Source organism: Pleurodeles waltl, chromosome 6 (assembly GCF_031143425.1).
Source record: "Pleurodeles waltl isolate 20211129_DDA chromosome 6, aPleWal1.hap1.20221129, whole genome shotgun sequence".
Taxonomy (NCBI): Eukaryota; Metazoa; Chordata; class Amphibia; order Caudata; family Salamandridae; genus Pleurodeles; species Pleurodeles waltl.
In genome coordinates, this window is record NC_090445.1 from 25739171 (window position 1) to 25765612 (window position 26442).

The 26442-nt window shown below is 49.0% G+C and overlaps 1 protein-coding gene across 6 annotated transcripts in view; it reads left to right on the top strand.

The window, feature by feature from the left end:
- The window catches only part of PRRC2B (proline rich coiled-coil 2B), a 635269-nt gene that overhangs the window by 382314 nt on the left and 226513 nt on the right, over window positions 1–26442 (top strand). For all 6 annotated transcript variants that reach the window (XM_069237079.1, XM_069237080.1, XM_069237081.1 and 3 more), the window contains 2 exons: window positions 19362–19510; window positions 19917–20058. In XM_069237079.1, the coding sequence (XP_069093180.1) occupies window positions 19362–19510; window positions 19917–20058 (291 nt within the window). The remainder of the gene's footprint in view (window positions 1–19361; window positions 19511–19916; window positions 20059–26442) is intronic.

The following is a 26442-nucleotide window of genomic DNA, read 5'->3' on the forward strand; positions in this document are numbered from 1 at the left end:
ACTGTAGGAAGTTGGCTCTGTATGTGCTATTTCAAAGTAAGGAATAGCATGCACAGAGTCCAAGGGTTCCCCTTAGAGGTAAAATAGTGGTAAAAATAGATAATACTAATGCTCTATTTTGTGGTAGTGTGGTCGAGCAGTAGGCTTATCCAAGGAGTAGTGTTAAGCATTTGTTGTACATACACATAGACAATAAATGAGGTACACACACTCAGAGACAAATCCAGCCAATAGGTTTTGTTATAGAAAAATATCTTTTCTTAGTTTATTTTAAGAACCACAGGTTCAAATTTAACATGTAATATCTTGTTTGAAAGGTATTGCAGGTAAGTACATTAGGAACTTTGAATCATTTCAATTGCATGTATACTTTTCAAGTTATTCACAAATAGCTACTTTAAAAGTGGACACTTAGTGCAATTTTCACAGTTCCTGGGGGAGGTAAGTTTTTGTTAGTTTTACCAGGTAAGTAAGACACTTACAGGGTTCAGTTCTTGGTCCAAGGTAGCCCACCGTTGGGGGTTCAGAGCAACCCCAAAGTCACCACACCAGCAGCTCAGGGCCGGTCAGGTGCAGAGTCCAAAGTGGTGCCCAAAACGCATAGGCTAGAATGGAGAGAAGGGGGTGCCCCGGTTCCGGTCTGCTTGCAGGTAAGTACCCGCGTCTTCGGAGGGCAGACCAGGGGGGTTTTGTAGGGCACCGGGGGGGACACAAGCCCACACAGAAATTTCACCCTCAGCAGCGCGGGGGCGGCCGGGTGCAGTGTAGAAACAAGCGTCAGGTTTGCAATGTTAGTCAATGAGAGATCAAGGGATCTCTTCAGCGCTGCAGGCAGGCAAGGGGGGGCTTCCTCGGGGAAACCTCCACTTGGGCAAGGGAGAGGGACTCCTGGGGGTCACTTCTGCAGTGAAAGTCCGGTCCTTCAGGTCCTGGGGGCTGCGGGTGCAGGGTCTTTTCCAGGCGTCGGGACTTAGGTTTCAGAGAGTCGCGGTCAGGGGAAGCCTCGGGATTCCCTCTGCAGGCGGCGCTGTGGGGGCTCAGGGGGGACAGGTTTTGGTACTCACAGTCGTAGAGTAGTCCGGGGGTCCTCCCTGAGGTGTTGGTTCTCCACCAGCCGAGTCGGGGTCGCCGGGTGCAGTGTTGCAAGTCTCACGCTTCTTGCGGGGAGTTGCAGGGTTCTTTAAAGCTGCTTCTTGAAACAAAGTTGCAGTCTTTTTGGAGCAGGTCCGCTGTCCTCGGGAGTTTCTTGTCGTCATCGAAGCAGGGCAGTCCTCCGAGGATTCAGAGGTCGCTGGTCCCTTTGGAAGGCGTCGCTGGAGCAGAGTTCTTTGGAAGGCAGGAGACAGGCCGGTGAGTTTCTGGAGCCAAGGCAGTTGTTGTCTTCTGGTCTTCCTCTGCAGGGGTTTTCAGCTGGGCAGTCCTTCTTCTTGTTGTTGCAGGAATCTAAATCTTTAGGTTCAGGGAAGCCCTTAAATACAAAATTTAAGGGCGTGTTTAGGTCTGGGGGGTTAGTAGCCAATGGCTACTAGCCCTGAGGGTGGGTACACCCTCTTTGTGCCTCCTCCCAAGGGGAGGGGGTCACATCCCTAATCCTATTGGGGGAATCCTCCATCTGCAAGATGGAGGATTTCTAAAAGTTAGTCACCTCAGCTCAGGACACCTTAGGGGCTGTCCTGACTGGCCAGTGACTCCTCCTTGTTGCTTTCTTTGTTCCCTCCAGCCTTGCCGCCAAAAGTGGGGGCCGTGGCCGGAGGGGGCGGGCAACTCCACTAAGCTGGAGTGCCCTGCTGGGCTGTGACAAAGGGGTGAGCCTTTGAGGCTCACCGCCAGGTGTCACAGCTCCTGCCTGGGGGAGGTGTTAGCATCTCCACCCAGTGCAGGCTTTGTTACTGGCCTCAGAGTGACAAAGGCACTCTCCCCATGGGGCCAGCAACATGTCTCTAGTGTGGCAGGCTGCTGGAACTAGTCAGCCTACACAGACAGTCGGTTAAGTTTCAGGGGGCACGGGCGTGGCCAAAATGGCGACCGGGATGGTCGCATAATCTGTAGCTCCGATCCCGGCCCGTGTCTATCATCCTACAACAGGCGCCCGCACCATCGACCGTGCGAGACGCCGCATGCTCTTTCTGGGGCGTCGTCACTGCCTCACTTAAACCCGACCGGGGTGCTCCGGGAGCCAAGAAGTTGGCTGCGGTCCTGGGAGCGGCCGACGAGTTCAGCGGAGCTTGGGCCTCGCTCGCTGGGCCGTTGAGCCGTGACGCCTCCTGCATCATAGCGACCGCGCCGGGAGCCGCGGACGGGTTCCCGGCGCGCTGAGATTTGACCCGGCTTCCCGAGGAGGGGGGTGGGCTCCGGCAGCGGTGAGTCGGTGCCTGCACCCCTGATCCGGGGCCGCGTGTCTGGAGCGGCGGCCCTCTCCGTGGGCCGTGAATAATCTGATGCGAGCTGCGCTCCCGGGAGGGGCCGGCTCGCTCCACTCCGGGAGCCAAGAAGTCGGCTGCGGTCCCGGGAGCGGCCGACGAGTTCAGCGGGGCTTGGACCTCGCTCGCTGGGCCGTTGAGCCGTGACGCCTCCTGCATCATAGCGACCGCGCCGGGTGCCGCGGACGGGTTCCCGGCGCGCTGAGCTCTGGCCCGGCTTCCCGAGGAGGGGGGCGGGCTCCGGCAGCGGTGAGTCGGCGCCCGCACCCCTGGTCCAGGGCCGCGTGTCTGGAGCGGCGGCCCTCTCCGTGGGCCGTGAATAACCTGATACGAGCTGCGCTCCCGGGGGGAGCCAGCTCGCTCCACTCGCCCCGAATAATTATTGCCGTTGGGACAATCGGCCACCTTGGACTCTCGAGGCTGCCACGCGAGCCTAAACTGTGATCCCCAGGGAAAAGGGTGTGCCCTTGACTCGTGACACTACACCCAGGGCGGCAGGCTGAAAACACCCTGTGACACTGTGTAGGCGTTCCCTGGACCAAACCTGGACCAACAAATAGCTAAGAAATAAGGAGCAAAGACAACTGGGGAAACATAAAATAATACAAAAAAAAAAAAAAAGAGAAAGAAAAGTCAGGACCACCAAAGAAAACTGTGCCCTACTAGTCCCAGCCTTCATGTAGCAGCACAATAATAAAAAGGGACCCCTCCAGCAATAAAACACGCAACAGGGCACAACATTATATCCAGCCGCAGCGTTCCCCGCAGCGCTCTAACCAGACAGGCCTGAGGCTCTTTATTATAAAGTGTGTACATCACGCAGGCAAAGTACTACTGTCTAGCCCTCACTACTCCAAACAGCGCTGTTTGATCCCAAGTTAAGGGCCCTACTTCTCTGCAACAACGCGCAATCGTAACGGACACGGTGCTCCAACATCCGAATGAGGAGTAACTTATCTACCTGACACGTAGCAAGATTTCCACTTTAAAGGAACAAACCTTTGCATTCCTAACCTATCGAAGTCACTTAAAAGACAATTGCTAACAGCAATACCGCCACGTAAATAATCAATGGGCAAACCAAAGGCCCCGCGCGCACCTTCTGAGAATATGGATGCTGGTGCCCCTCCACCAACTGCGGAGACCTCGGCCACACAACAAGCGCTACAAAAGATGGAAATAACACTCCAAACACACACAACGCAATTTGAAAAGATTTTACAAGCTATACTAGACACCAAAATTACCCTGGAAGCAAAAATAGGCTCGGTAATCGAAGATGTTAACATATTGCGTGTAGACCAACATGCGTTAGCTGAAAAGGTTGCAGGATTGGAAAAAGACACATCACTCCTCTCACCAGCGATAACCAAACTCCAATCGCAAATGGGGGCTGTAACAGCTGAACTGGGGGAACTGAGGCGCAAAGCCGAGGACGCAGAAGGAAGGTCAAGACGTAACAATATCCGCTTCGTGGGGTTTCCTGAGCGTGTTGAGGATCCATGCGCAGAACTGTTCATTGAACAATGGCTAATAGAAACAGTACTGAAGGACGATGTCCCGAAGTTCTTCTCAATAGAACGCGCCCACAGGGTTCCCGGAAAACCCCCGCCACCTGGCTCTCAGCCCCGTCCATTAATAACAAGACTCCTCAATTACCGTGATAGGGACCTCATATTGCAACTGTTTCGTAAAACAGGCCCAATGCGCTTCGAAGGAGCAGACATATCGGCCTATCCGGACTTTACAGCAGAGGTACAGAAAAAGCGTAACTCATTTTTTCGGGTCAAAGAGCGACTAAGAGACCACAACATCAAATACGCTCTGCTGTTCCCGGCCAAACTTCGTATACAGGATGATACCCGCACTCTTTTTTTTACCTCACCAGAAGATGCATGGACTTGGCTTCACGCAAAGGGACTCGCTGACCCGTTAAATACAAGAAACCCCAAAGACAAAAATCACCCTTCTAGTGTCAAACGCAAACCCCGCAGGCAACCAGACACTAAACCTACTCCTGAACAGTCTCGCGTGGAACGCTCTCTACTACTGCAAACCACTTCCCTCTTCGCCAATGCATCCCCGGGGTCCGTATCGACGCAATCGGGATTAGAATCCGAGCTTGGGGTATTTTCTGACTCTACAGATTCTACTTGTTTCCCCAATCTTACTCCACGAACAGCGGACTACATCTGCTAATGTATACCAGTCTCGGACACAACGGTACATGATATCCTACAGAAGAAGCCACTAATCGCCCGCTAAAATTTACTGCTGCACACTGACCCCGCCTCTGCTTCGTCGCTACCCTTGACTGCAGCAACAGACTCACGGTTGGCCCCAGAAAGCAGCCACTTCAACAAGAACATAACGGGTCGGACCAGCATTGACTTGAACTTACTTATTTGAAACACCCCCGCACCATATGGACCGTTCCACCTGGTTGGCAAGTATTGTATCGTTAAAACCCTTGCCGCAACCACCGTTATTGTTAGTTATAGTTAATGTTATTGTTTTAATCAGCAGAGTCACAACAGAGAGGCATATTTTAGCTTATAGTATTCGAAGTATGTGTTATTTGTTTGCTAATAACAAGCACACACTAGGTATCCGCAGTATAAATTGGCTAGGCGCAATGGGCGTGACATACACTATAGATGCAAAAAATGCCGGCCCACCAAACTCACAAAGTCTATACACACAAGTACAAATGATCCATGGCAACCCAAAGACAACAGTATAACCCGCAGTATAAAATACTCACATGGAATATAAGGGGCATGGCATCTCCGCGTAAGCGGCAACAGATACACGCATACCTTAGGAGACATCAAATACATTTCGCCATGTTACAAGAGACACATCTGGCTAAGCCCTCTTTGGAGTATACAAAAGTTAAATGGAAAGGACAATTATATGGCACCACCTTTTCAACATATGCTAGGGGAGTGGCGATTTGGATAGCCCCTGGGGTCCCCTATGTTACGTCCCGCGTACAATGTGACCCAGGTGGCCGATATGTCCTTTTGGAGGGTGCCCTAGATGGGGATCCCATGGCATTAGCATCAATATATACTCCCAATTCAAATCAATGGGAATTTCTACGGACACTTAACAGTAGTAAACTCAATGATCCGGAGATGGATACCATTTGGGGCGGTGACTTTAATTGCGTATTAGACATTCACAGAGACCGCTCTACCCCTCCGTTGGATAATACCCTAGCTAAACGTGCTTCACTCGAACTTGCTGAGTGGGCCTCCAATAATAGGCTAAGTGAAATTTGGAGAACTGGCCACCCCACACACCGCGAATACTCTTTCTACTCCCCAGTGCATAAATTATGCACTAGAATAGATATGATATTCGCATCAAAAGACATCATTCCAAAGATAATCACATCAGGCTACCTGGCTCGCACAATATCTGATCATAATCCGCTTCAAGCTACCCTGAGAATGGGTCGCACACATACGTGCATTCCCACATGGCGTTTACAACCAGATGCCCTCATAGATCCTCCTTATCATGCTGAACTAGCTAAATGCCTATCGGATTATTTTGCATTAAATAAAAACACAGCAACAGCGCGCGCCACGGAATGGGACGCTCATAAAGTGGTTATACGCGGCCACTGCCTTGCAGCCTCATTAGGGGTCAAAAGAATGCTTAACAGGGAACTACTAGAGATAGAATCTAAAATGCGCAAGGTAGAGACCGAAGCCACCACTAGCGTGACCTCGCTTGAAACACTAAACTCGCTAAAATCTGACTACAAAGAAGCTGATGCCAGACTCAGCAGACATGACTATAGACATTTTAAAGCCCGGCAGCATGCTGAAGGTGACAGATCGGGCAAACTACTAGCATGGTTGGTCCGACAACCATTACAGTCCTCACCTATAGGCGCGATAAGAACACACACAGGGGAAGTGATTAACACTCAAGCCGGAATCAATAAGTCCTTTCATACATATTATTGCTCCCTATATCAGCCCACTAACCCTCCAAATGAACAACAACTTTCTGAACTCCTCTCATTGATTCCCCAAAATAGGAATATCATTGATAGCGCTGCCACATTGGATGGTCCCATCACTAGCGAAGAACTACGCACAGCTCTCTCTCAAATGGCACGTGGTAAAACCCCTGGCTCAGACGGACTACCAATGGAATATTATAGCTCATTATCCGCTCATCTCCTACAGCCTTTGATCGAGGTATTTAATGAGGCACGAAATAGAAAGCAGTTGCCAGATTCCATGCGCGAAGCATTGATAGTGGTGCTACCAAAACCAGGACGCGACCCACTTGATGTCAAATCCTATAGACCACTCTCCCTGTTAAATACTGACTGTAAACTCCTGGGGAAAATCCTAGCAAATAGGCTACTCCCTTATTTATCAGACTTAATCCATCATGATCAATCTGGATTTGTACCAGGGAGGAACACTTTTCTAAACATAAGACGCCTAATACGTATATTACACAATGCCACAGAAACTGAGGCAGTGGCTGTGGCATTGGACATAGAGAAGGCGTTCGACACGCTCGGATGGGAATATCTCTTCCGCACACTGAAGGCGTTCGGCTTTCAAACCGGTTTCATCAACTGGATTGCCACGCTATACGCAAAACCAACAGCCCGCGTTAAAACGGGCCAAATGATATCAGAGGCGTTCCCCATCGGAAGAGGCACTAGACAAGGATGCCCTCTATCCCCTTTATTATTTGCAATAGCTATGGAGCCATTGGCAATTAAACTCCGCAGCTGGGCAAGCAGATGGGGCATCCGAGAATCCAACATATACCATATTATTTCCTTATACGCGGATGATGCTTTAATATATTTGCGGAACTATACCTCCTCCCTCACAGAAGTTATACAAATCCTGGATAACTTTGCTTTATCCTCTGGCCTATGCGTTAATTGGGCGAAATCATGTATTTTCCCGCTTACCCGTATACCCACTGAGAAGCAAACGTTATTACCACTACACCAACTGACATGGGCATACCAGACCTTTAAATATCTGGGGATTCAGGTCTACCACTCCATGACAGACCTACGCGAGGGCAATTTCGATAGGCTGCTACGCTCAACTCGGGGATCTATGGCATTTTGGAGCTCCCTCCCACTATCACCCATGGGCCGAACGGCCATAGCTAAAATGTTAATATTACCTAGATTTTTATATTATTTCATGGCGCTCCCATTGTCCCTACCATTGTCCCTACCACGTTCATTCTTTCATAAACTACATTCCCTGCTAACAGATTTGCTGTGGGGCAGGGACAGACGGAGAGTAGCCCTAGCCATTACACAATATCCACAGGAGGAAGGTGGACTCGGCATGCCGAACTTTGAGTTATACTATGCAGCAGCCCAACTCCAATGGATAACCACATGGCTTAACGAACCACCCACCCCAGAATGTACAGCGATAATGTCTTGTGTGGCACCACAAACGATATTGACATCACTTATGTCCAAACCTCCTTACCCATCTAACAGAAATCCCCTGGTAGAAACAGCCAGATACTGCTGGCGGAGATATGTTCAGGGCAAAACCCCAACTCCCCCTTACTCGCCTGCAATACCTTTGGCTCAGGTACCAGGCGTCCAAGCTCTCTCCCAGCACCATGATATACGGGTAACCAAGACATTGAACACGGGGGACCTGTACTCGTGCTCTAAAGCAAGCACTTTTGCAGAACTCGTTTCTGCCTGTATCATGCAACCTGGGGCCTTCTTAACATTTAATGCCATTAACAAACTTCTACAAAACTTTTGGGGGCGCAACCTAAATGAACCCGACGAATCCCCTCTACTCACCTCATTACTCACTAAAGGAAATATAAAGGGCAGCATTACTAAATTATATAAAATACTCCTTACAGATACCTGTACTGCTCTGACCCAAGTTAAAAGCCGCTGGGATGGGGTCCTCCCCACACCAGTCGACCAGAAGTCCTGGAAAGCTGCCCTTACCACGATTAAAACTGTATCCCGTAACGTTAGACTAAGATATACCCAATTCAATTATATTCATCAAGCATATCTATCTCCGTCCCGTATCAACAAAATATACCCAAACTCTAAACCAGAATGCCCTAGATGTGCAACCCCTGCAGCAAATTTCTACCATATGGTTTGGGAATGCCGCGCAATACATACTGGCTGGTGCCGCATCACCGAGACGGTTGCAGATATAATAGAAAACACGCTTCCTCCCACACCAGAATCCTGCTTGCTGGGCATACGTCGCCGGGGCAAGAATGAAAAACATACTCACAAGTTTATAGATCTTGCGTTTGTAATATACAAACGATTGATCGCTACACACTGGAAGGCCCCTAATGCCCCACCCTATCACGCTTGGCTTGCAGCCTTACACTGCTCCACACTAGCGGAGGCCCACACTCTAAAACAGCTGCAACTCAGAGGCCAGATACAAGAGGGTGCCGAACACTGGGACCACTTTGTAGTACAAATAGAGTCTAGAGATGATAAATACCCCCCTTGAAATACGTGACATGAACAAAACAGCCTGTAAGTAAATACTAAGCAATCACGAAAAAAAAGAGAAAAAAAAAACATATCACACCTGACGTAGTACCTTAACTAACCTCGCCATATCAGCCCGAAAATGTACAGTTGGATAATAAGCGCAACTTCACCCAGACATGAACACACAAATTGACAGAAGAGGCCGATGCCCTGTTACCCCTGCCCTCGCCCCAATACAAACCATATAACATGCAAACAAGCACTAACATACCTCATGCCTATATAGCTGAATGTTACCGTAGTCACTTAGAATACTATTAAATATACTTAAGTAAAACTATAGATATGCCTACTGCTATTGTTCTAAATTGTTTCAAGTTAAGTTGTATGTCAGTACATTAAAAATGTAACCGTACTGTATGGGAATTACAAGTACGTGCAGAGGCACATGACAAGGGAAAAATGTTTATTCACTTACTAATTCGAGTGACATGTACGGTTATTCGTGTGATGTGTTTAATAAACAGATTTAAAAAAAAAAAAAAAAAAAAAAAGTTTCAGGGGGCACCTCTAAGGTGCCCTCTGGGGTGTATTTTGCAATAAAATGTACACTGGCATCAGTGTGCATTTATTGTGCTGAGAAGTTTGATACCAAACTTCCCAGTTTTCAGTGTAGCCATTATGGTGCTGTGGAGTTCGTGTTTGACAGACTCCCAGACCATATACTCTTATGGCTACCCTGCACTTACAATGTCTAAGGTGTTGTTTAGACACTGTAGGGGTACCATGCTCATGCACTGGTACCCTCACCTATGGTATAGTGCACCCTGCCTTAGGGCTGTAAGGCCTGCTAGAGGGGTGTCTTACCTATACTGCATAGGCAGTGAGAGGCTGGCATGGCACCCTGAGGGGAGTGCCATGTCGACTTACTCGTTTTGTCCTCACTAGCACACACAAGCTGGCAAGCAGTGTGTCTGTGCTGAGTGAGAGGTCTCCAGGGTGGCATAAGACATGCTCCAGCCCTTAGAGACCTTCCTTGGCATCAGGGCCCTTGGTACTAGGAGTACCAGTTACAAGGGACTTATCTGGATGCCAGGGTCTGCCAATTGTGGATACAAAAGTACAGGTTAGGGAAAGAACACTGGTGCTGGGGCCTGGTTAGCAGGCCTCAGCACACTTTCAATTGTAAACATAGCATCAGCAAAGGCAAAAAGTCAGGGGGCAACCATGCCAAGGAGGCATTTCCTTACACAACCCCCCCCCCCCCCCCCCCCCCCAAACGAAAGAGGATGAGACTAACCTTTCCCAAGAGAGTCTTCATTTTCTAAGTGGAAGAACCTGGAAAGGCCATCTGCATTGGCATGGGCAGTCCCAGGTCTGTGTTCCACTATAAAGTCCATTCCCTGTAGGGAGATGGACCACCTCAACAGTTTAGGATTTTCACCTTTCATTTGCATCAGCCATTTGAGAGGTCTGTGGTCAGTTTGAACTAGGAAGTGAGTCCCAAAGAGGTATGGTCTCAGCTTCTTCAGGGACCAAACCACAGCAAAGGCCTCCCTCTCAATGGCACTCCAACGCTGCTCCCTGGGGAGTAACCTCCTGCTAATGAAAGCAACAGGCTGGTCAAGGCCATCATCATTTGTTTGGGACAAAACTGCCCCTATCCCATGTTCAGAGGCATCTGTCTGCACAATGAACTGCTTAGAATAATCTGGAGCTTTTAGAACTGGTGCTGAGCACATTGCTTGTTTCAGGGTGTCAAAGGCCTGTTGGCATTCCACAGTCCAGTTCACTTTCTTGGGCATTTTCTTGGAGGTGAGTTCAGTGAGGGCTGTCACAATGGATCCATATCCCTTCACAAACCTCCTGTAATACCCAGTCAAGCCAAGGAATGCCCTGACTTGAGTCTGGGTTTTTGGAGCTACCCAGTCCAGAATAGTCTGGATCTTGGGTTGGAGTGGCTGAACTTGGCCTCCACCTACAAGGTGGCCCAAGTAAACCACAGTTCCCTGCCCTACCTGGCATTTGGATGCCTTGATAGAGAGGTCTGCAGATTGCAGGGCCTTCAAAACCTTCTTCAGGTGGACCAGGTGATCCTGCCAGGTGGAGCTAAAGACAGCAATATCATCAAGATAAGCTGTGCTAAAGGACTCCAAGCCAGCAAGGACTTGATTCACCAACCTTTGGAAGGTGGCAGGGGCATTCTTTAAACCAAAGGGCATAACAGTAAACTGATAATGCCCATCAGGTGTGGAGAATGCTGTTTTCTCTTTTGCTCCAGGTGCCATTTTTATTTGCCAGTACCCTGCTGTCAAGTCAAAGGTACTTAAGAATTTGGCAGCACCTAATTTATCTATGAGCTCATCAGCTCTAGGAATTGGATGAGCATCTGTCTTGGTGACAGAATTGAGCCCTCTGTAATCCACACAACCTCATCTCTTTCTTTCCATCTTTGGTGTGAGGTTTGGGGACTAAGACCACTGGGCTAGCCCAGGGGCTGTCAGAGCGCTCAATTACTCCCAATTCTAGCATCTTGTGGACTTCCACCTTGATGCTTTCCTTAACATGGTCAGACTGTCTAAAGATTTTGTTTTTGACAGGCATGCTGTCTCCTGTGTCCACATCATGGGTACACAGGTGTGTCTGACCAGGGGTTAAGGAGAAGAGTCCAGGAAACTGTTGTAGGACTCTCCTACAATCAGCTTGCTGTTGGCCAGAGAGGGTGTCTGAGTAGATCACCCCATCTACTGAGCCATCTTTTGGGTCTGATGACAGAAGATCAGGGAGAGGTTCACTCTCTGCCTCCTGATCCTCATCTGTTACCATCAACAGATTCACATCAGCCCTGTCATGGAAGAGCTTAAGGCGGTTCACATGGATCACCCTCTTGGGGCTCCTGCTTGTGCCCAGGTCCACCAGGTAGGTGACCTGACTCTTCCTTTCTAGCACTGGGTAAGGGCCATTCCATTTGTCCTGAAGTGCCCTGGGAGCCACAGGCTCCAGAACCCAGACTTTCTGCCCTGGTTGGAACTCAACCATTGCAGCCTTTTGGTCATACCAAAACTTCTGGAGCTGTTGGCTGGCCTCAAGGTTTTTGGTTGCCTTTTCCATGTACTCTGCCATTCTAGAGCGAAGGCCAAGTACATAGTCCACTATGTCTTGTTTAGGCTCATGAAGAGGTCTCTCCCAGCCTTCTTTAACAAGAGCAAGTGGTCCCCTTACAGGATGACCAAACAGAAGTTCAAAGGGTGAGAATCCTACTCCCTTCTGTGGCACCTCTCTGTAAGCGAAAAGCAGACATGGCAAGAGGACATCCCATCTCCTTTTGAGTTTTTCTGGGAGCCCCATGATCATGCCTTTTAATGTCTTGTTGAATCTCTCAACTAAGCCATTAGTTTGTGGATGGTATGGTGTAGTGAATTTGTAAGTCACTCCACACTCATTCCACATGTGTTTTAGGTATGCTGACATGAAGTTGGTACCTCTGTCAGACACCACCTCCTTAGGGAAACCCACTCTGTTAAAGATACCAATGAGGGCCTTGGCTACTGCAGGGGCAGTAGTCGACCTAAGGGGAATAGCTTCAGGATACCTAGTAGCATGATCCACTACTACTAGGATGTACATATTTCCTGAGGCTGTGGGAGGTTCCAGTGGACCAACTATGTCCACACCCACTCTTTCAAAGGGGACCCCCACCACTGGAAGTGGAATGAGGGGGGCCTTTGGGTGCCCACCTGTCTTACCACTGGATTGACAGGTGGGGCAGGAGAGGCAAAACTCCTTAACCTTCTGGGACATATTGGGCCAGTAGAAGTGGTTGACTAACCTCTCCCACGTCTTGGTTTGTCCCAAATGCCCAGCAAGGGGAATATCATGGGCTAAGGTCAGAATAAACTCTCTGAACGACTGAGGCACTACCACTCTCCTAGTGGCACCAGGTTTGGGGTCTCTGGCCTCAGTGTACAGGAGTCCATCTTCCCAATAGACCCTATGTGTTCCATTTTTCTTGCCCTTGGACTCTTCAGCAGCTTGCTGCCTAAGGCCTTCAAGAGAGGGACAGGTTTCTTGTCCCTTACACAGCTCCTCCCTTGAGGGTCCCCCTGGGCCTAAGAGCTCAACCTGATAAGGTTCAAGCTCCAAAGGCTCAGTTCCCTCAGAGGGCAGAACTTCTTCCTGAGAAGAGAGGTTCTCTTTTTCTGACTGTGTTGCAGTTGGTTTCCCAACTGACTTTCCTTTTCTCTTGGTAGGCTGGGCCATTTTTCCAGACTCCAGCTCTACTTTTTCACCCTGTGCCTTGCATTGTGCTCTTGTTTTTACACACACCAGTTCAGGGATACCCAGCATGGCTGCATGGGTTTTTAGTTCTACCTCAGCCCATGCTGAGGACTCCAGGTCATTTCCAAGCAGACAGTCTACTGGGATGTTTGGAGACCACCACCTGTTTCAGGCCATTGACCCCTCCCCATTCTAAAGTTACCATTGCCATGGGATGTGCTTTAGTTTGATTGTCAGCATTGGTGACTGTATAAGTTTTTCCAGTCAGGTATTGGCCAGGGGAAACCAGTTTCTCTGTCACCATGGTGACACTGGCACCTGTATCCCTCAGGCCCTCTACACTTGTCCCATTAATACAGAGCTGCTGCCTGTATTTTTGCATGTTAGGAGGCCAGGCAGCTAGTGTGGCTAAATCCACCCCACCCTCAGAGACTAGAGTAGCTTCAGTGTGGACCCTGATTTGCTCTGGGCACACTGTTGATCCCACTTGGAGACTAGCCATTCCAGAGTTACCTGGATTGGAGTTTGGAGTGGAACTTTTCTTGGGACAGGCCTAGTCTCCAGTTTGGTGTCCAGACTGACTACAGTTTCGACACCAGGCCTTTTTGGGATCAAAGTTTTTACCCTTGTACCCAGGATTGGTTTGTGAAGAGGTTCTGGGCCCACCCTCCTGTGCAGGTTTTTGGGGGCCTGTAGAAGACTCTTTACTATTTTTATTTTTTGCTGTCTCACCACCTTTCCTCTGGGGAGGTTTTGTGACCCCTTTCTTTTGGTCACCCCCTGTGGAAGTTTTGGACACCCTAGTCTTGACCCAATGGTCCGCCTTCTTTCCCAATTCTTGGGGAGAAATTGGTCCTAGGTCTACCAGATGCTGATGCAGTTTATCATTGAAACAATTACTTAACAGGTGTTCTTTCACAAATAAATTGTACAGCCCATCATAATTACTTACACCACTGCCTTGAATCCAACCATCTAGTGTTTTTACTGAGTAGTCTACAAAGTCAACCCAGGTCTGGCTCGAGGATTTTTGAGCCCCCCTGAATCTAATCCTATACTCCTCAGTGGAGAATCCAAAGCCCTCAATCAGGGTACCCTTCATGAGGTCATAAGATTCTGCATCTTTTCCAGAGAGTGTGAGGAGTCTATCCCTACACTTTCCTGTGAACATTTCCCAAAGGAGAGCACCCCAGTGAGATCTGTTCACTTTTCTGGTTACACAAGCCCTCTCAAAAGCTGTGAACCATTTGGTGATGTCATCACCATCTTCATATTTAGTTACAATCCCTTTGGGGATTTTCAACATGTCAGGAGAATCTCTGACCCTATTTAAGTTGCTGCCACCATTGATGGGTCCTAGGCCCATCTCTTGTCTTTCCCTCTCTATGGCTAGGATCTGTCTTTCCAAAGCCAATCTTTTGGCCATCCTGGCTAACTGGATGTCCTCTTCACTGGGGTTATCCTCAGTGATTTCAGAGTTGTTGGTCCCTCCTGTGAGGGAACCAGCATCTCTGACTATTATTTGTGGAGTCAGGGCTTGAGTAGCCCTGCTCTCCCTAAGTAGGACTGGAGGGGGGGAATTTCCCTCCAAGTCACTATCTTCATCCTCTGAGTTGCCACCCTCAGAGGGGTTGGCCTTTTCAAACTCTGCCAAAAGCTCCTGGAGCTGTACTTTGGTAGGTTTGGGGCCCATTGTTATTTTCTTTAGTTTACAGAGTGACCTTAGCTCTCTCATCTGTAGATGGAGGTAAGGTGTGGTGTCGAGTTCCACCAAAGTCACATCTGTGCTAGACATTTTGCTTCTAAAAGTTGGAATACTTTTTAAGAATCTACAACTAGTTCTAGGTTCTAATTCAAACTTTTACAAACGTTTAAACTCTAAAAGAAATGCTAAACAGGATCTAACACAAGGCCCTAGCAGGTCTTTTAAGAATTTAGAAAACTTTTCAAATTGCAAAAATCAATTTCTAATGACAATTTTGGAATTTGTCGTGTGATCAGGTATTGGCTGAGTAGTCCAGCAAATGCAAAGTCTTGTACCCCACCGCTGATCCACCAATGTAGGAAGTTGGCTCTGTATGTGCTATTTCAAAGTAAGGAATAGCATGCACAGAGTCCAAGGGTTCCCCTTAGAGGTAAAATAGTGGTAAAAATAGATAATACTAATGCTCTATTTTGTGGTAGTGTGGTCGAGCAGTAGGCTTATCCAAGGAGTAGTGTTAAGCATTTGTTGTACATACACATAGACAATAAATGAGGTACACACACTCCGAGACAAATCCAGCCAATAGGTTTTGTTATAGAAAAATATCTTTTCTTAGTTTATTTTAAGAACCACAGGTTCAAATTTAACATGTAATATCTTGTTTGAAAGGTATTGCAGGTAAGTACATTAGGAACTTTGAATCATTTCAATTGCATGTATACTTTTCAAGTTATTCACAAATAGCTACTTTAAAAGTGGACACAGTGCAATTTTCGCAGTTCCTGGGGGAGGTAAGTTTTTGTTAGTTTTACCAGGTAAGTAAGACACTTACAGGGTTCAGTTCTTGGTCCAAGGTAGCCCACCGTTGGGGGTTCAGAGCAACGCCAAAGTCACCACACCAGCAGCTCAGGGCCGGTCAGGTGCAGAGTCCAAAGTGGTGCCCAAAACGCATAGGCTAGAATGGAGAGAAGGGGGTGCCCCGGTTCCGGTCTGCTTGCAGGTAAGTACCCGCGTCTTCGGAGGGCAGACCAGGGGGGTTTTGTAGGGCACCGGGGGGGACACAAGCCCACACAGAAATTTCACCCTCAGCAGCGCGGGGGCGGCCGGGTGCAGTGTAGAAACAAGCGTTGGGTTTGCAATGTTAGTCAATGAGAGATCAAGGGATCTCTTCAGCGCTGCAGGCAGGCAAGGGGGGGCTTCCTCGGGGAAACCTCCACTTGGGCAAGGGAGAGGGACTCCTGGGGGTCACTTCTGCAGTGAAAGTCCGGTCCTTCAGGTCCTGGGGGCTGCGGGTGCAGGGTCTTTTCCAGGCGTCGGGACTTAGGTTTCAGAGAGTCGCGGTCAGGGGAAGCCTCGGGATTCCCTCTGCAGGCGGCGCTGTGGGGGCTCAGGGGGGACAGGTTTTGGTACTCAGTCGTAGAGTAGTCCGGGGTCCTCCCTGAGGTGTTGGTTCTCCACCAGCCGAGTCGGGGTCGCCGGGTGCAGTGTTGCAAGTCTCACGCTTCTTGCGGGGAGTTGCAGGGTTCTTTAAAGCTGCTTCTTGAAACAAAGTTGCAGTCTTTTTGGAGCAGGTCCGCTGTCCTCGGGAGTTTCTTGTCGTCGTCGAAGCAGGGCAGTCCTCCGAGGATTCAGAGGTCGCTGGTCCCTTTGGAAGGCGTCGCTGGAGCAGAGTTCTTTGGAAGGCAGGAGACAGGCCGGTGAGTTTCTGGAGCCAAGGCAGTTGTTGTCTTCTGGTCTTCCTCTGCAGGGGTTTTCAGCTAGGCAGTCCTTCTTGTTGTTGCAGGAATCTAATTTTCTAGGGTTCAGGGTAGCCCTTAAATACTAAATTTAAGGGCGTGTTTAGGTCTGGGGGGTTAGTAGCCAATGGCTACTAGCCCTGAGGGTGGGTACACCCTCTTTGTGTCTCCTCCCAAGGGGAGGGGGTCACAATCCTAACCCTATTGGGGGAATCCTCCATCTGCAAGATGGAGGATTTTTAAAAGTTAGTCACCTCAGCTCAGGACACCTTAGGGGCTGTCCTGACTGGCCAGTGACTCCTCCTTGTTATTCTCATTATTTTCTCCGGCCTTGCCGCCAAAAGTGGGGGCCGGGGCCGGAGGGGGCGGGCAACTCCACTAGCTGGAGTGTCCTGCGGTGCTGTGACAAAGGGGTGAGCCTTTGAGGCTCACCGCCAGGTGTTACAGCTCCTGCCTGGGGGAGGTGTTAGCATCTCCACTCGGTGCAGGCTTTGTTACTGTCCTCAGAGTGACAAAGGCACTCTCCCCATGGGGCCAGCAACATGTCTCTAGTGTGGCAGGCTGCTGGAACTAGTCAGCCTACACAGATAGTCGGTTAAGTTTCAGGGGGCACCTCTAAGGTGCCCTCTGGGGTGTATTTTGCAATAAAATGTACACTGGCATCAGTGTGCATTTATTGTGCTGAGAAGTTTGATACCAAACTTCCCAGTTTTCAGTGTAGCCATTATGGTGCTGTGGAGTTCGTGTAAAACAGACTCCCAGACCATATACTCTTATGGCTACCCTGCACTTACAATGTCTAAGGTTTTGCTTAGACACTGTAGGGGCACAGTGCTCATGCACTGGTACCCTCACCTATGGTATAGTGCACCCTGCCTTAGGGCTGTAAGGCCTGCTACAGGGGTGTCTTACCTATACTGCATAGGCAGTGAGAGGCTGGCATGGCACCCTGAGGGGAGTGCCATGTCGACTTACTCATTTTGTTCTCACTAGCACACACAAGCTGGTAAGCAGTGGGTCTGGGCTGAGTGAGGGGTCTCTAGGGTGGCATAATACATGCTGCAGCCCTTAGAGACCTTCCCTGGCATCAGGGCCCTTGGTACCAGAGGTACCAGTTACAAGGGACTTATCTGGATGCCAGGGTGTGCCAATTGTGGGATCAATGGTACATTTTAGGTGAAAGAACACTGGTGCTGGGGCCTGGTTAGCAGGGTCCCAGCACACTTCTCAGTCAAGTCAGCATCAGTATCAGGCAAAAAGTGGGGGGTAACTGCAACAGGGAGCCATTTCTTTACAGCCCCTGTTAAGCCTCTGGGGACCCCCTGGACTGAGGACACATCAAAAAAAGGTTACCAAAGTCATCACTCCTTTTCACATTAATCAGACTATCACTAGATCGGCTTTATTTAAAAAGGCTTTCCATGCAGCTGAAAAGGCTCTATACATATTGGATGCCCGGAGGGCGCGGCCATGTACTACATGTAAGTGACACACAGTATCCGGAAAACACAACACTTTGTGGGTCATTCAGCTGAAGCTCTAGCAACAGCTGAATCTATGGACTGTATACACTACTCAGCTGTGTTGCAGTGTAGCAAACAAACTTGGTTCCAGTCCTTTGCTCACTAAGCCAACAGCGCAGTCCACTGGGAAAGAGCGCTACAGTGGCCTTTATGGCCAGTGTCTTTCTGCAGGATATAGGCAAAGCAACCACGTGGGCCTCCACAGCATACTTTCACAACGCGTTACTGCGTTGACTTGCATTCACGCAAAGAGGTTGAAGTTTGACAAGCTGTGCTTGGAGACATTTTTGCTTCCACTTTCTCTTCTACGCATCACCACAAGGCAGGTCTTACTGCTACCTAATCTGTGTAAATCTAGAAGAGATCTTATGCTGCAAAGAAAGCCAGATACTTACAATTTTGGTATTGCAGCTCTAAACTCTTCATCACATGCCACCCTGCTACCTCACCATTGCAGGAAGTTTGTAGAAGAAAAAAAATCTAAAATTGTGGGCACGCTGTGGCATTGTGGAATTATGGTTGACGACATACAGCCTATTTCGACTACCGACAAAATAAGTTTTAAAGAAAGTGAAGACGCATCTGGACCAAACCACTAGATGGCGGGATTGTGCAGTGTATGCGAATCTACAATTTTCAAGCTACAAAACCATAGTTACAGAGAAGTTACTGTTTTCTTTCTTTCTCACTGGGAAATGGTACTGCTCAGTTTGTCACCCAAAAGGCTGTTATTGATAAATTGTATTTGATTTATAAGCTACATGTTTGCATATACTCTGTAGAATAAGAATGTGCCCAAATTTCCAGCATTACAAAGGATAGTTGGTCTCTTGTGAAGTGCTTTGGGACCCTGCTTGCTCGGAGATAGTCAGTGTTCATGAAGTAGTGTGATTACAGGGAAAGAACTTTCCCCTTTGCCTATTTGTATTTAATTTTTTTTCATATAATTCATAATTGATTCTGGTTTGTATCACATGGAACTGTATTCATGCTGTGTGAACAAAGATTTCTTTTTAGTTTTTCATGCACAGTACAAAGCATGTAAGGAGTCTCTACTCTATGTACTGTACAGCCAGCTTTTCCCACTACGCGTAACAGGCACTTGTGTGCTTTAAAAACAAGTGTGCTTGTGAGTGATTAATTGATTCCAGTTATGGTCTGAAAACTAAATCTGGTTTATGCTTTCAGATTCTGTTCTGGAAAATCGTCTTACCTGCTCAGGAGAGGAGTCTGATGCCCACGCTGTTGTACCAGAGGCTTTTATTGAAGCATTGACCAAGAAACAGCGCCGTCTGCTGGAGGAGGAGCAGCGCCGGAAGAAAGAGCAGGCTGTGCAGGCAGGTGTTATCTGATGGTACAAATGATGTGCTCTCTGAATGTGATTCCTGTGGCTCTGCAAGAAACTTTGTACTAGTGTGTACTATCAGCATACAGTGTTTGGGGTGAGGAACGAAAGGTTTCTTACCTTTCCTTGTAAATCTGGACGTGTGAACTCCTGGTGTCACGGCCGAGCAATATGATCACCAGTCCAAGGCTTTCTGGGCTAGGTATCGCCAGGAGTGCATGGCCCAAGATATCCAAAGTGAGGTATCATCACCAGGAGTCTTTTTCGGCTTCCGTGCTAATGTCGGAGGTGATCCAGGATCCCTTCTCAAAAGCATGAGGTTCCAGTAATACTACTGTACGACGTAGCCCAAGTTCTACACCTAATATTTCATGTCAAGTTGTCTTTGTGTTTCCTAGGCACCAGCTAAAGGCCGGGTTCTTGCCTCACGAATGCCGCCACGCTTTGCCAAGAAGCAGAATGGTATCTGTTTGGACCAAGGTGATGTCAGTGTGTCTGGAAGCAGCCTGGGCACTGAGATCTGGGAGACCAGCAAGCAGGGTAAAAAATGGTCTTCCTTATTTGACTGCTCTTGATGTGACTGATTTTGCAGTAAAGGTTGTTATCTGGATTTTTAGAATAGTAAAATGGACAGTGTCAAAACCAGACTCTAATGCTAGTCTGACCCGAGTTGTCAACTGTTTATCTTAAGCAAGTAACATTTCAAGGCTTGTTTTTTTTTTTTTTTTTTTTTTTTTTTTTTTTTTAAACTGCCAGGTTGACCCATTTTAGTTTTTTCCCCAACATCCCAGATCGCCTGGGCATTGCACTTTGTGTAATTGTCCTGCTTTAACTATTGTCTCTGTTTCCATTCACCTGAATCAGTTTGGTCACTTGCAGTGGATTCAGTTTGTAGCATATGTTGCTGTAGAGGGATATGCTTGTGTGTACTTATGCCATCTGGTATGGGACACAGGAGTTTTTAAGTTTTTTGTTTGAAGGCTTCTTCTGCCTCTTATCACGTGGCTTTGCCTTTACCCCACAGTGCACCAGGACAAATACTCCAAATGGGGTTGGGTATTGTCTTCAAGCTCTGAGACTGAGTTTTGTGCTGCTTTCCTTTCCAGTCAAGTATTCGGATTCATCATAAGAATCGGCTTCTACAACACTAGTGGCTGGGTTCTCTTCAGTTCTGAATCGCACTGGCTCCTGGCGAGGACTCTGGTCATACTAAAAATGACAGTTCAGGGATGACGGTGTGTGTGTAAAACACCCTTCCAGTTTTGCCCAAGTTGTAATATCAAATACCTGTTCTCAGTTCACTGCCTGGTCTGTAATCTCTGCCTCTCCCCATAGCACAAGGAGCCCACATGCCCTACTTGAGGCTTTTAAAAAAGGGCACTAAGATACCAGCTAGATTGCTGATGTGGCCATCACAACATAGTGTTGAAACTCACCAACATACCAGACGTCTTTAACCTCAAAGACATCAAGGAAGTCTATGATGGAGGGGTCCATTAGGCCTTCCCCCAAGCTCAGGATGTACAATGTCTCAGTTTTTTTTTTACATCTGAGAGCACCAACATCACAGAACAGTTAGTAACCCTTCTACAGTCCAAGGGCCCAGGACAAAGGCTGTGCCTCAAGCCTATGTTCCTCGATCCCAAAGAAATGTTGGGACAAGGTGTAAGGAAATGCCTCCTTGGCATGGTTGCCCCCTGACTTTTTGCCTTTGCTGATGCTATGTTTACAATTGAAAGTGTGCTGAGGCCTGCTAACCAGGCCCCAGCACCAGTGTTCTTTCCCTAACCTGTACTTTTGTATCCACAATTGGCAGACCCTGGCATCCAGATAAGTCCCTTGTAACTGGTACTTCTAGTACCAAGGGCCCTGATGCCAAGGAAGGTCTCTAAGGGCTGCAGCATGTCTTATGCCACCCTGGAGACCTCTCACTCAGCACAGACACACTGCTTGCCAGCTTGTGTGTGCTAGTGAGGACAAAACGAGTAAGTCGACATGGCACTCCCCTCAGGGTGCCATGCCAGCCTCTCACTGCCTATGCAGTATAGGTAAGACACCCCTCTAGCAGGCCTTACAGCCCTAAGGCAGGGTGCACTATACCATAGGTGAGGGTACCAGTGCATGAGCATGGTACCCCTACAGTGTCTAAACCAAACCTTAGACATTGTAAGTGCAGGGTAGCCATAAGAGTATATGGTCTGGGAGTCTGTCAAACACGAACTCCACAGCACCATAATGGCTACACTGAAAACTGGGAAGTTTGGTATCAAACTTCTCAGCACAATAAATGCACACTGATGCCAGTGTACATTTTATTGCAAAATACACCCCAGAGGGCACCTTAGAGGTGCCCCCTGAAACTTAACCGACTGTCTGTGTAGGCTGACTAGTTCCAGCAGCCTGCCACACTAGAGACATGTTGCTGGCCCCATGGGGAGAGTGCCTTTGTCACTCTGAGGCCAGTAACAAAGCCTGCACTGGGTGGAGATGCTAACACCTCCCCCAGGCAGGAGCTGTAACACCTGGCGGTGAGCCTCAAAGGCTCACCCCTTTGTCACAGCACCGCAGGACACTCCAGCTAGTGGAGTTGCCCGCCCCCTCCGGCCCCAGCCCCCACTTTTGGCGGCAAGGCCGGAGAAAATAATGAGAATAACAAGGAGGAGTCACTGGCCAGTCAGGACAGCCCCTAAGGTGTCCTGAGCTGAGGTGACTCTAACTTTTAGAAATCCTCCATCTTGCAGATGGAGGATTCCCCCAATAGGGTTAGGATTGTGACCCCCTCCCCTTGGGAGGAGGCACAAAGAGGGTGTACCCACCCTCAGGGCTAGTAGCCATTGGCTACTAACCCCCCAGACCTAAACACGCCCTTAAATTTAGTATTTAAGAGCTACCCTGAACCCTAGAAAAGGAGATTCCTGCAAACTACAAGAAGAAGGACTGCCTAGCTGAAAACCCCTGCAGAGGAAGACCAGAAGACGACAACTGCCTTGGCTCCAGAAACTCACCGGCCTGTCTCCTGCCTTCCAAAGAACTCTGCTCCAGCGACGCCTTCCAAAGGGACCAGCGACCTCTGAATCCTCTGAGGACTGCCCTGCTCCGACGACGACAAGAAACTCCCGAGGACAGCGGACCTGCTCCAAAAAGACTGCAACTTTGTCTCTAGAAGCAGCTTTAAAGAACCCTGCAACTCCCCGCAAGAAGCGTGAGACTTGCAACACTGCACCCGGCGACCCCGACTCGGCTGGTGGAGAACCAACACCTCAGGGAGGACCCCCGGACTACTCTACGACTGTGAGTACCAAAACCTGTCCCCCCTGAGCCCCCACAGCGCCGCCTGCAGAGGGAATCCCGAGGCTTCCCCTGACCGCGACTCTCTGAAACCTAAGTCCCGACGCCTGGAAAAGACCCTGCACCCGCAGCCCCCAGGACCTGAAGGACCGGACCTTCACTGCAGAAGTGACCCCCAGGAGTCCCTCTCCCTTGCCCAAGTGGAGGTTTCCCCGAGGAAGCCCCCCCTTGCCTGCCTGCAGCGCTGAAGAGATCCGTTGATCTTTCATAGACTAACATTGAAAACCCGACGCTTGTTTCTACACTGCACCCGGCCGCCCCCGCGCTGCTGAGGGTGAAATTTCTGTGTGGGCTTGTGTCCCCCCCGGTGCCCTACAAAACCCCCCTGGTCTGCCCTCCGAAGACGCGGGTACTTACCTGCAAGCAGACCGGAACCGGGGCACCCCCTTCTCTCCATTCTAGCCTATGCGTTTTGGGCACCACTTTGAACTCTGCACCTGACCGGCCCTGAGCTGCTGGTGTGGTGACTTTGGGGTTGCTCTGAACCCCCAACGGTGGGCTACCTTGGACCAAGAACTGAACCCTGTAAGTGTCTTACTTACCTGGTAAAACTAACAAAAACTTACCTCCCCCAGGAACTGTGAAAATTGCACTAAGTGTCCACTTTTAAAGTAGCTATTTGTGAATAACTTGAAAAGTATACATGCAATTGAAATGATTCAAAGTTCCTAATGTACTTACCTGCAATACCTTTCAAACAAGATATTACATGTTAAATTTGAACCTGTGGTTCTTAAAATAAACTAAGAAAAGATATGTTCGATGGCATCTGTCGCTGTAGATACACATGGTATGCATGAGCTCGCCATCTGGTGTTGGGTCGGAGTGTTACAAGTTGTTTTTCTTCGAAGAAGTGTTTTCGAGTCACGGGACCGAGTGACTCCTCCTTCTGTGCTCATTGCGCATGGGCGTCGACTCCATCTTCGATTGTTTTCTTTCCGCCATCGGGTTCGGACGTGTTCCTGTCGCTCCGGGTTTCGGAACGGAAAGATAGCTGAAAACGGAAGATTTTCGACGGTATCGTTGCGATCCGGTTCGAGATAGACACATACGACGACGCATTGAACATCGAAGCGCTTCGGTGCCCTTCGGGGTAGATTTCGGCACACCGTCGGGGCCTAGTCGGCCCGACCGCGTGGAGAACAACGCCGATGGAACGGACCCCGTTTCGATTCTGCCCCGAATGCCACAACAAATATCCTTATACGGACCAACACTCGGTCTGTAACCTGTGCCTGTCACCCGAGCACAGCGAAGAATCCTGTGAGGCCTGTCGGGCGTTCCGGTCCCGAAAAACTCTGCGCGACCGTCGAGCGAGAAGACTGCAGATGGCGTCCACGCCAAAGGAGCGTCGACAGTTCGAGACAGAAGAGGAACAGGAGGAATCCTTTTCCATCCAGGATTCAGACTCCGACGAACTAGACTCTACAAAAACTGTGAGTAAGACGTCGAGATCAGAACTTAAAAAAGGAAAGAAGGCCCAGGGGACGCCACTGCCAACCGGCCATGGCTCCACCCAAATTCTCGGTGACCAACAATCGGCACCGAAAAAGGCCCATTCAGTGTCGAGATCGTCCGACTTCGGTCGAGACACCGGCACGCAGCCTCCTCGGGACCGAGAGAGTGCTAAACAGAAGCATCGACACCGAGAGTTCGGTGTCGACACGGATCGACGCCGAGACAGTGGCGCCGAAGACCATAGAGGCCAAGAATTTTCGGCACAGAAAAAGAGGAAGGTTACCTCGGAGCCGAAAAAAACATCAACAGGGTTTTCGGAGCCCAAACAAGCGACATCAGACCCTGTTTCAGGCTCCTATACTGAAGAGCATTCTATGTCTTCACAAATGAAGAAACATAGATTTGAACAAGAACTGCAATCCACTGACGTGGATCACACGCAAAAGCGTATCTTTATTCAGCAGGGGACTGGGAAGATCAGTACCCTTCCACCTGTCAAAAGAAAGAGAACGCTTCAGTTTACTCCTCAGCAACAAACAGCAAACAGCACAAAAGGTAACACCTCCTCCCTCGCCTCCACCTGTAACTCCGGCTTCGCCAGCTCACACCGCCATGAGCCACGATGACCAAGATCAGGATGCGTGGGACTTGTACGACGCACCAGTGTCTGATAACAGCCCAGACACATACCCAACTAGGCCATCACCACCGGAAGACAGCACAGCCTATTCACAAGTGGTGGCTAGAGCAGCACTATTTCATAATGTGGAACTACACTCGGAACAAGTAGAGGATGATTTTTTATTTAACACCCTCTCTTCAACCCACAGCTCCTACCAAAGCCTGCCAATGCTCCCAGGCATGCTACGCCATGCAAAGGACATTTTCAAGGAGCCAGTTAAAAGTAGGGCAGTGACGCCTAGGGTGGACAAAAATACAAGGCGCCTCCTACAGACCCTGTATTCATCACCTCTCAGCTGCCACCAGATTCTGTGGTGGTAGGGGCTGCCAGAAAACGGGCAAATTCACACACTTCTGGGGATGCACCTCCCCCAGATAAAGAAAGCAGGAAGTTCGATGCAGCCGGGAAGAGGGTTGCTGTCCAAGCAGCAAACCAGTGGCGCATCGCAAATTCACAAGCGCTGCTAGCACGATACGACAGAGCCCACTGGGATGAAATGCAGCATCTCATTGAACATCTCCCAAAAGATCTGCAAAAAAGAGCAAAACAGGTTGTTGAGGAGGGTCAAAACATTTCCAACAATCAAATACGCTCCTCCATGGATGCAGCAGACACGGCCGCAAGGACCATTAATACGTCGGTTACCATCCGTAGGCACGCATGGCTCAGAACGTCTGGATTCAAGCCAGAAATTCAGCAGGCAGTACTTAACATGCCAGTAAACGAAAAACTTCTGTTCGGTCCGGAGGTCGACACAGCCATTGAAAAGCTCAAGAAGGACACTGACACTGCCAAGGCCATGGGCGCACTCTACTCCCCGCAGAGCAGAGGATCTTATAACACCTTCCGCAAAACACCTTTTAGAGGAGGGTTTCTGGGTCAGGCCACACAAGCTAGCACCTCACAGTCCGTACCGTCCACCTACCAGGGACAGTACAGGGGAGGTTTTCGGGGCCAGTATAGAGGGGGGCAATTCCCTAGGAATAGAGGAAGATTTCAAAGCCCCAAAACCACTAACAACAAGCAGTGACTCCCACGTCACTCACCCCTCCCACACAACACCTGTGGGGGGGAGGATACGCCAATATTACGAAGCATGGGACAAAATAACTACAGACACATGGGTCCTAGCAATTATCCAACATGGTTATTGCATAGAATTCCTGCAATTCCCTCCAGACATACCACCAAAATCACAAAATTTATCAAAACACCATTCACAGCTTCTAGAGATAGAAGTTCAAGCACTACTGCAAAAAAATGCAATAGAATTAGTACCAAGCACACAAATAAACACAGGAGTTTATTCACTGTACTTCTTGATACCAAAAAAGGACGAAACACTCAGACCAATTCTAGACCTCAGAGTAGTAAACACATTCATCAAATCAGACCACTTTCACATGGTCACACTACAAGAAGTGTTACCATTGCTC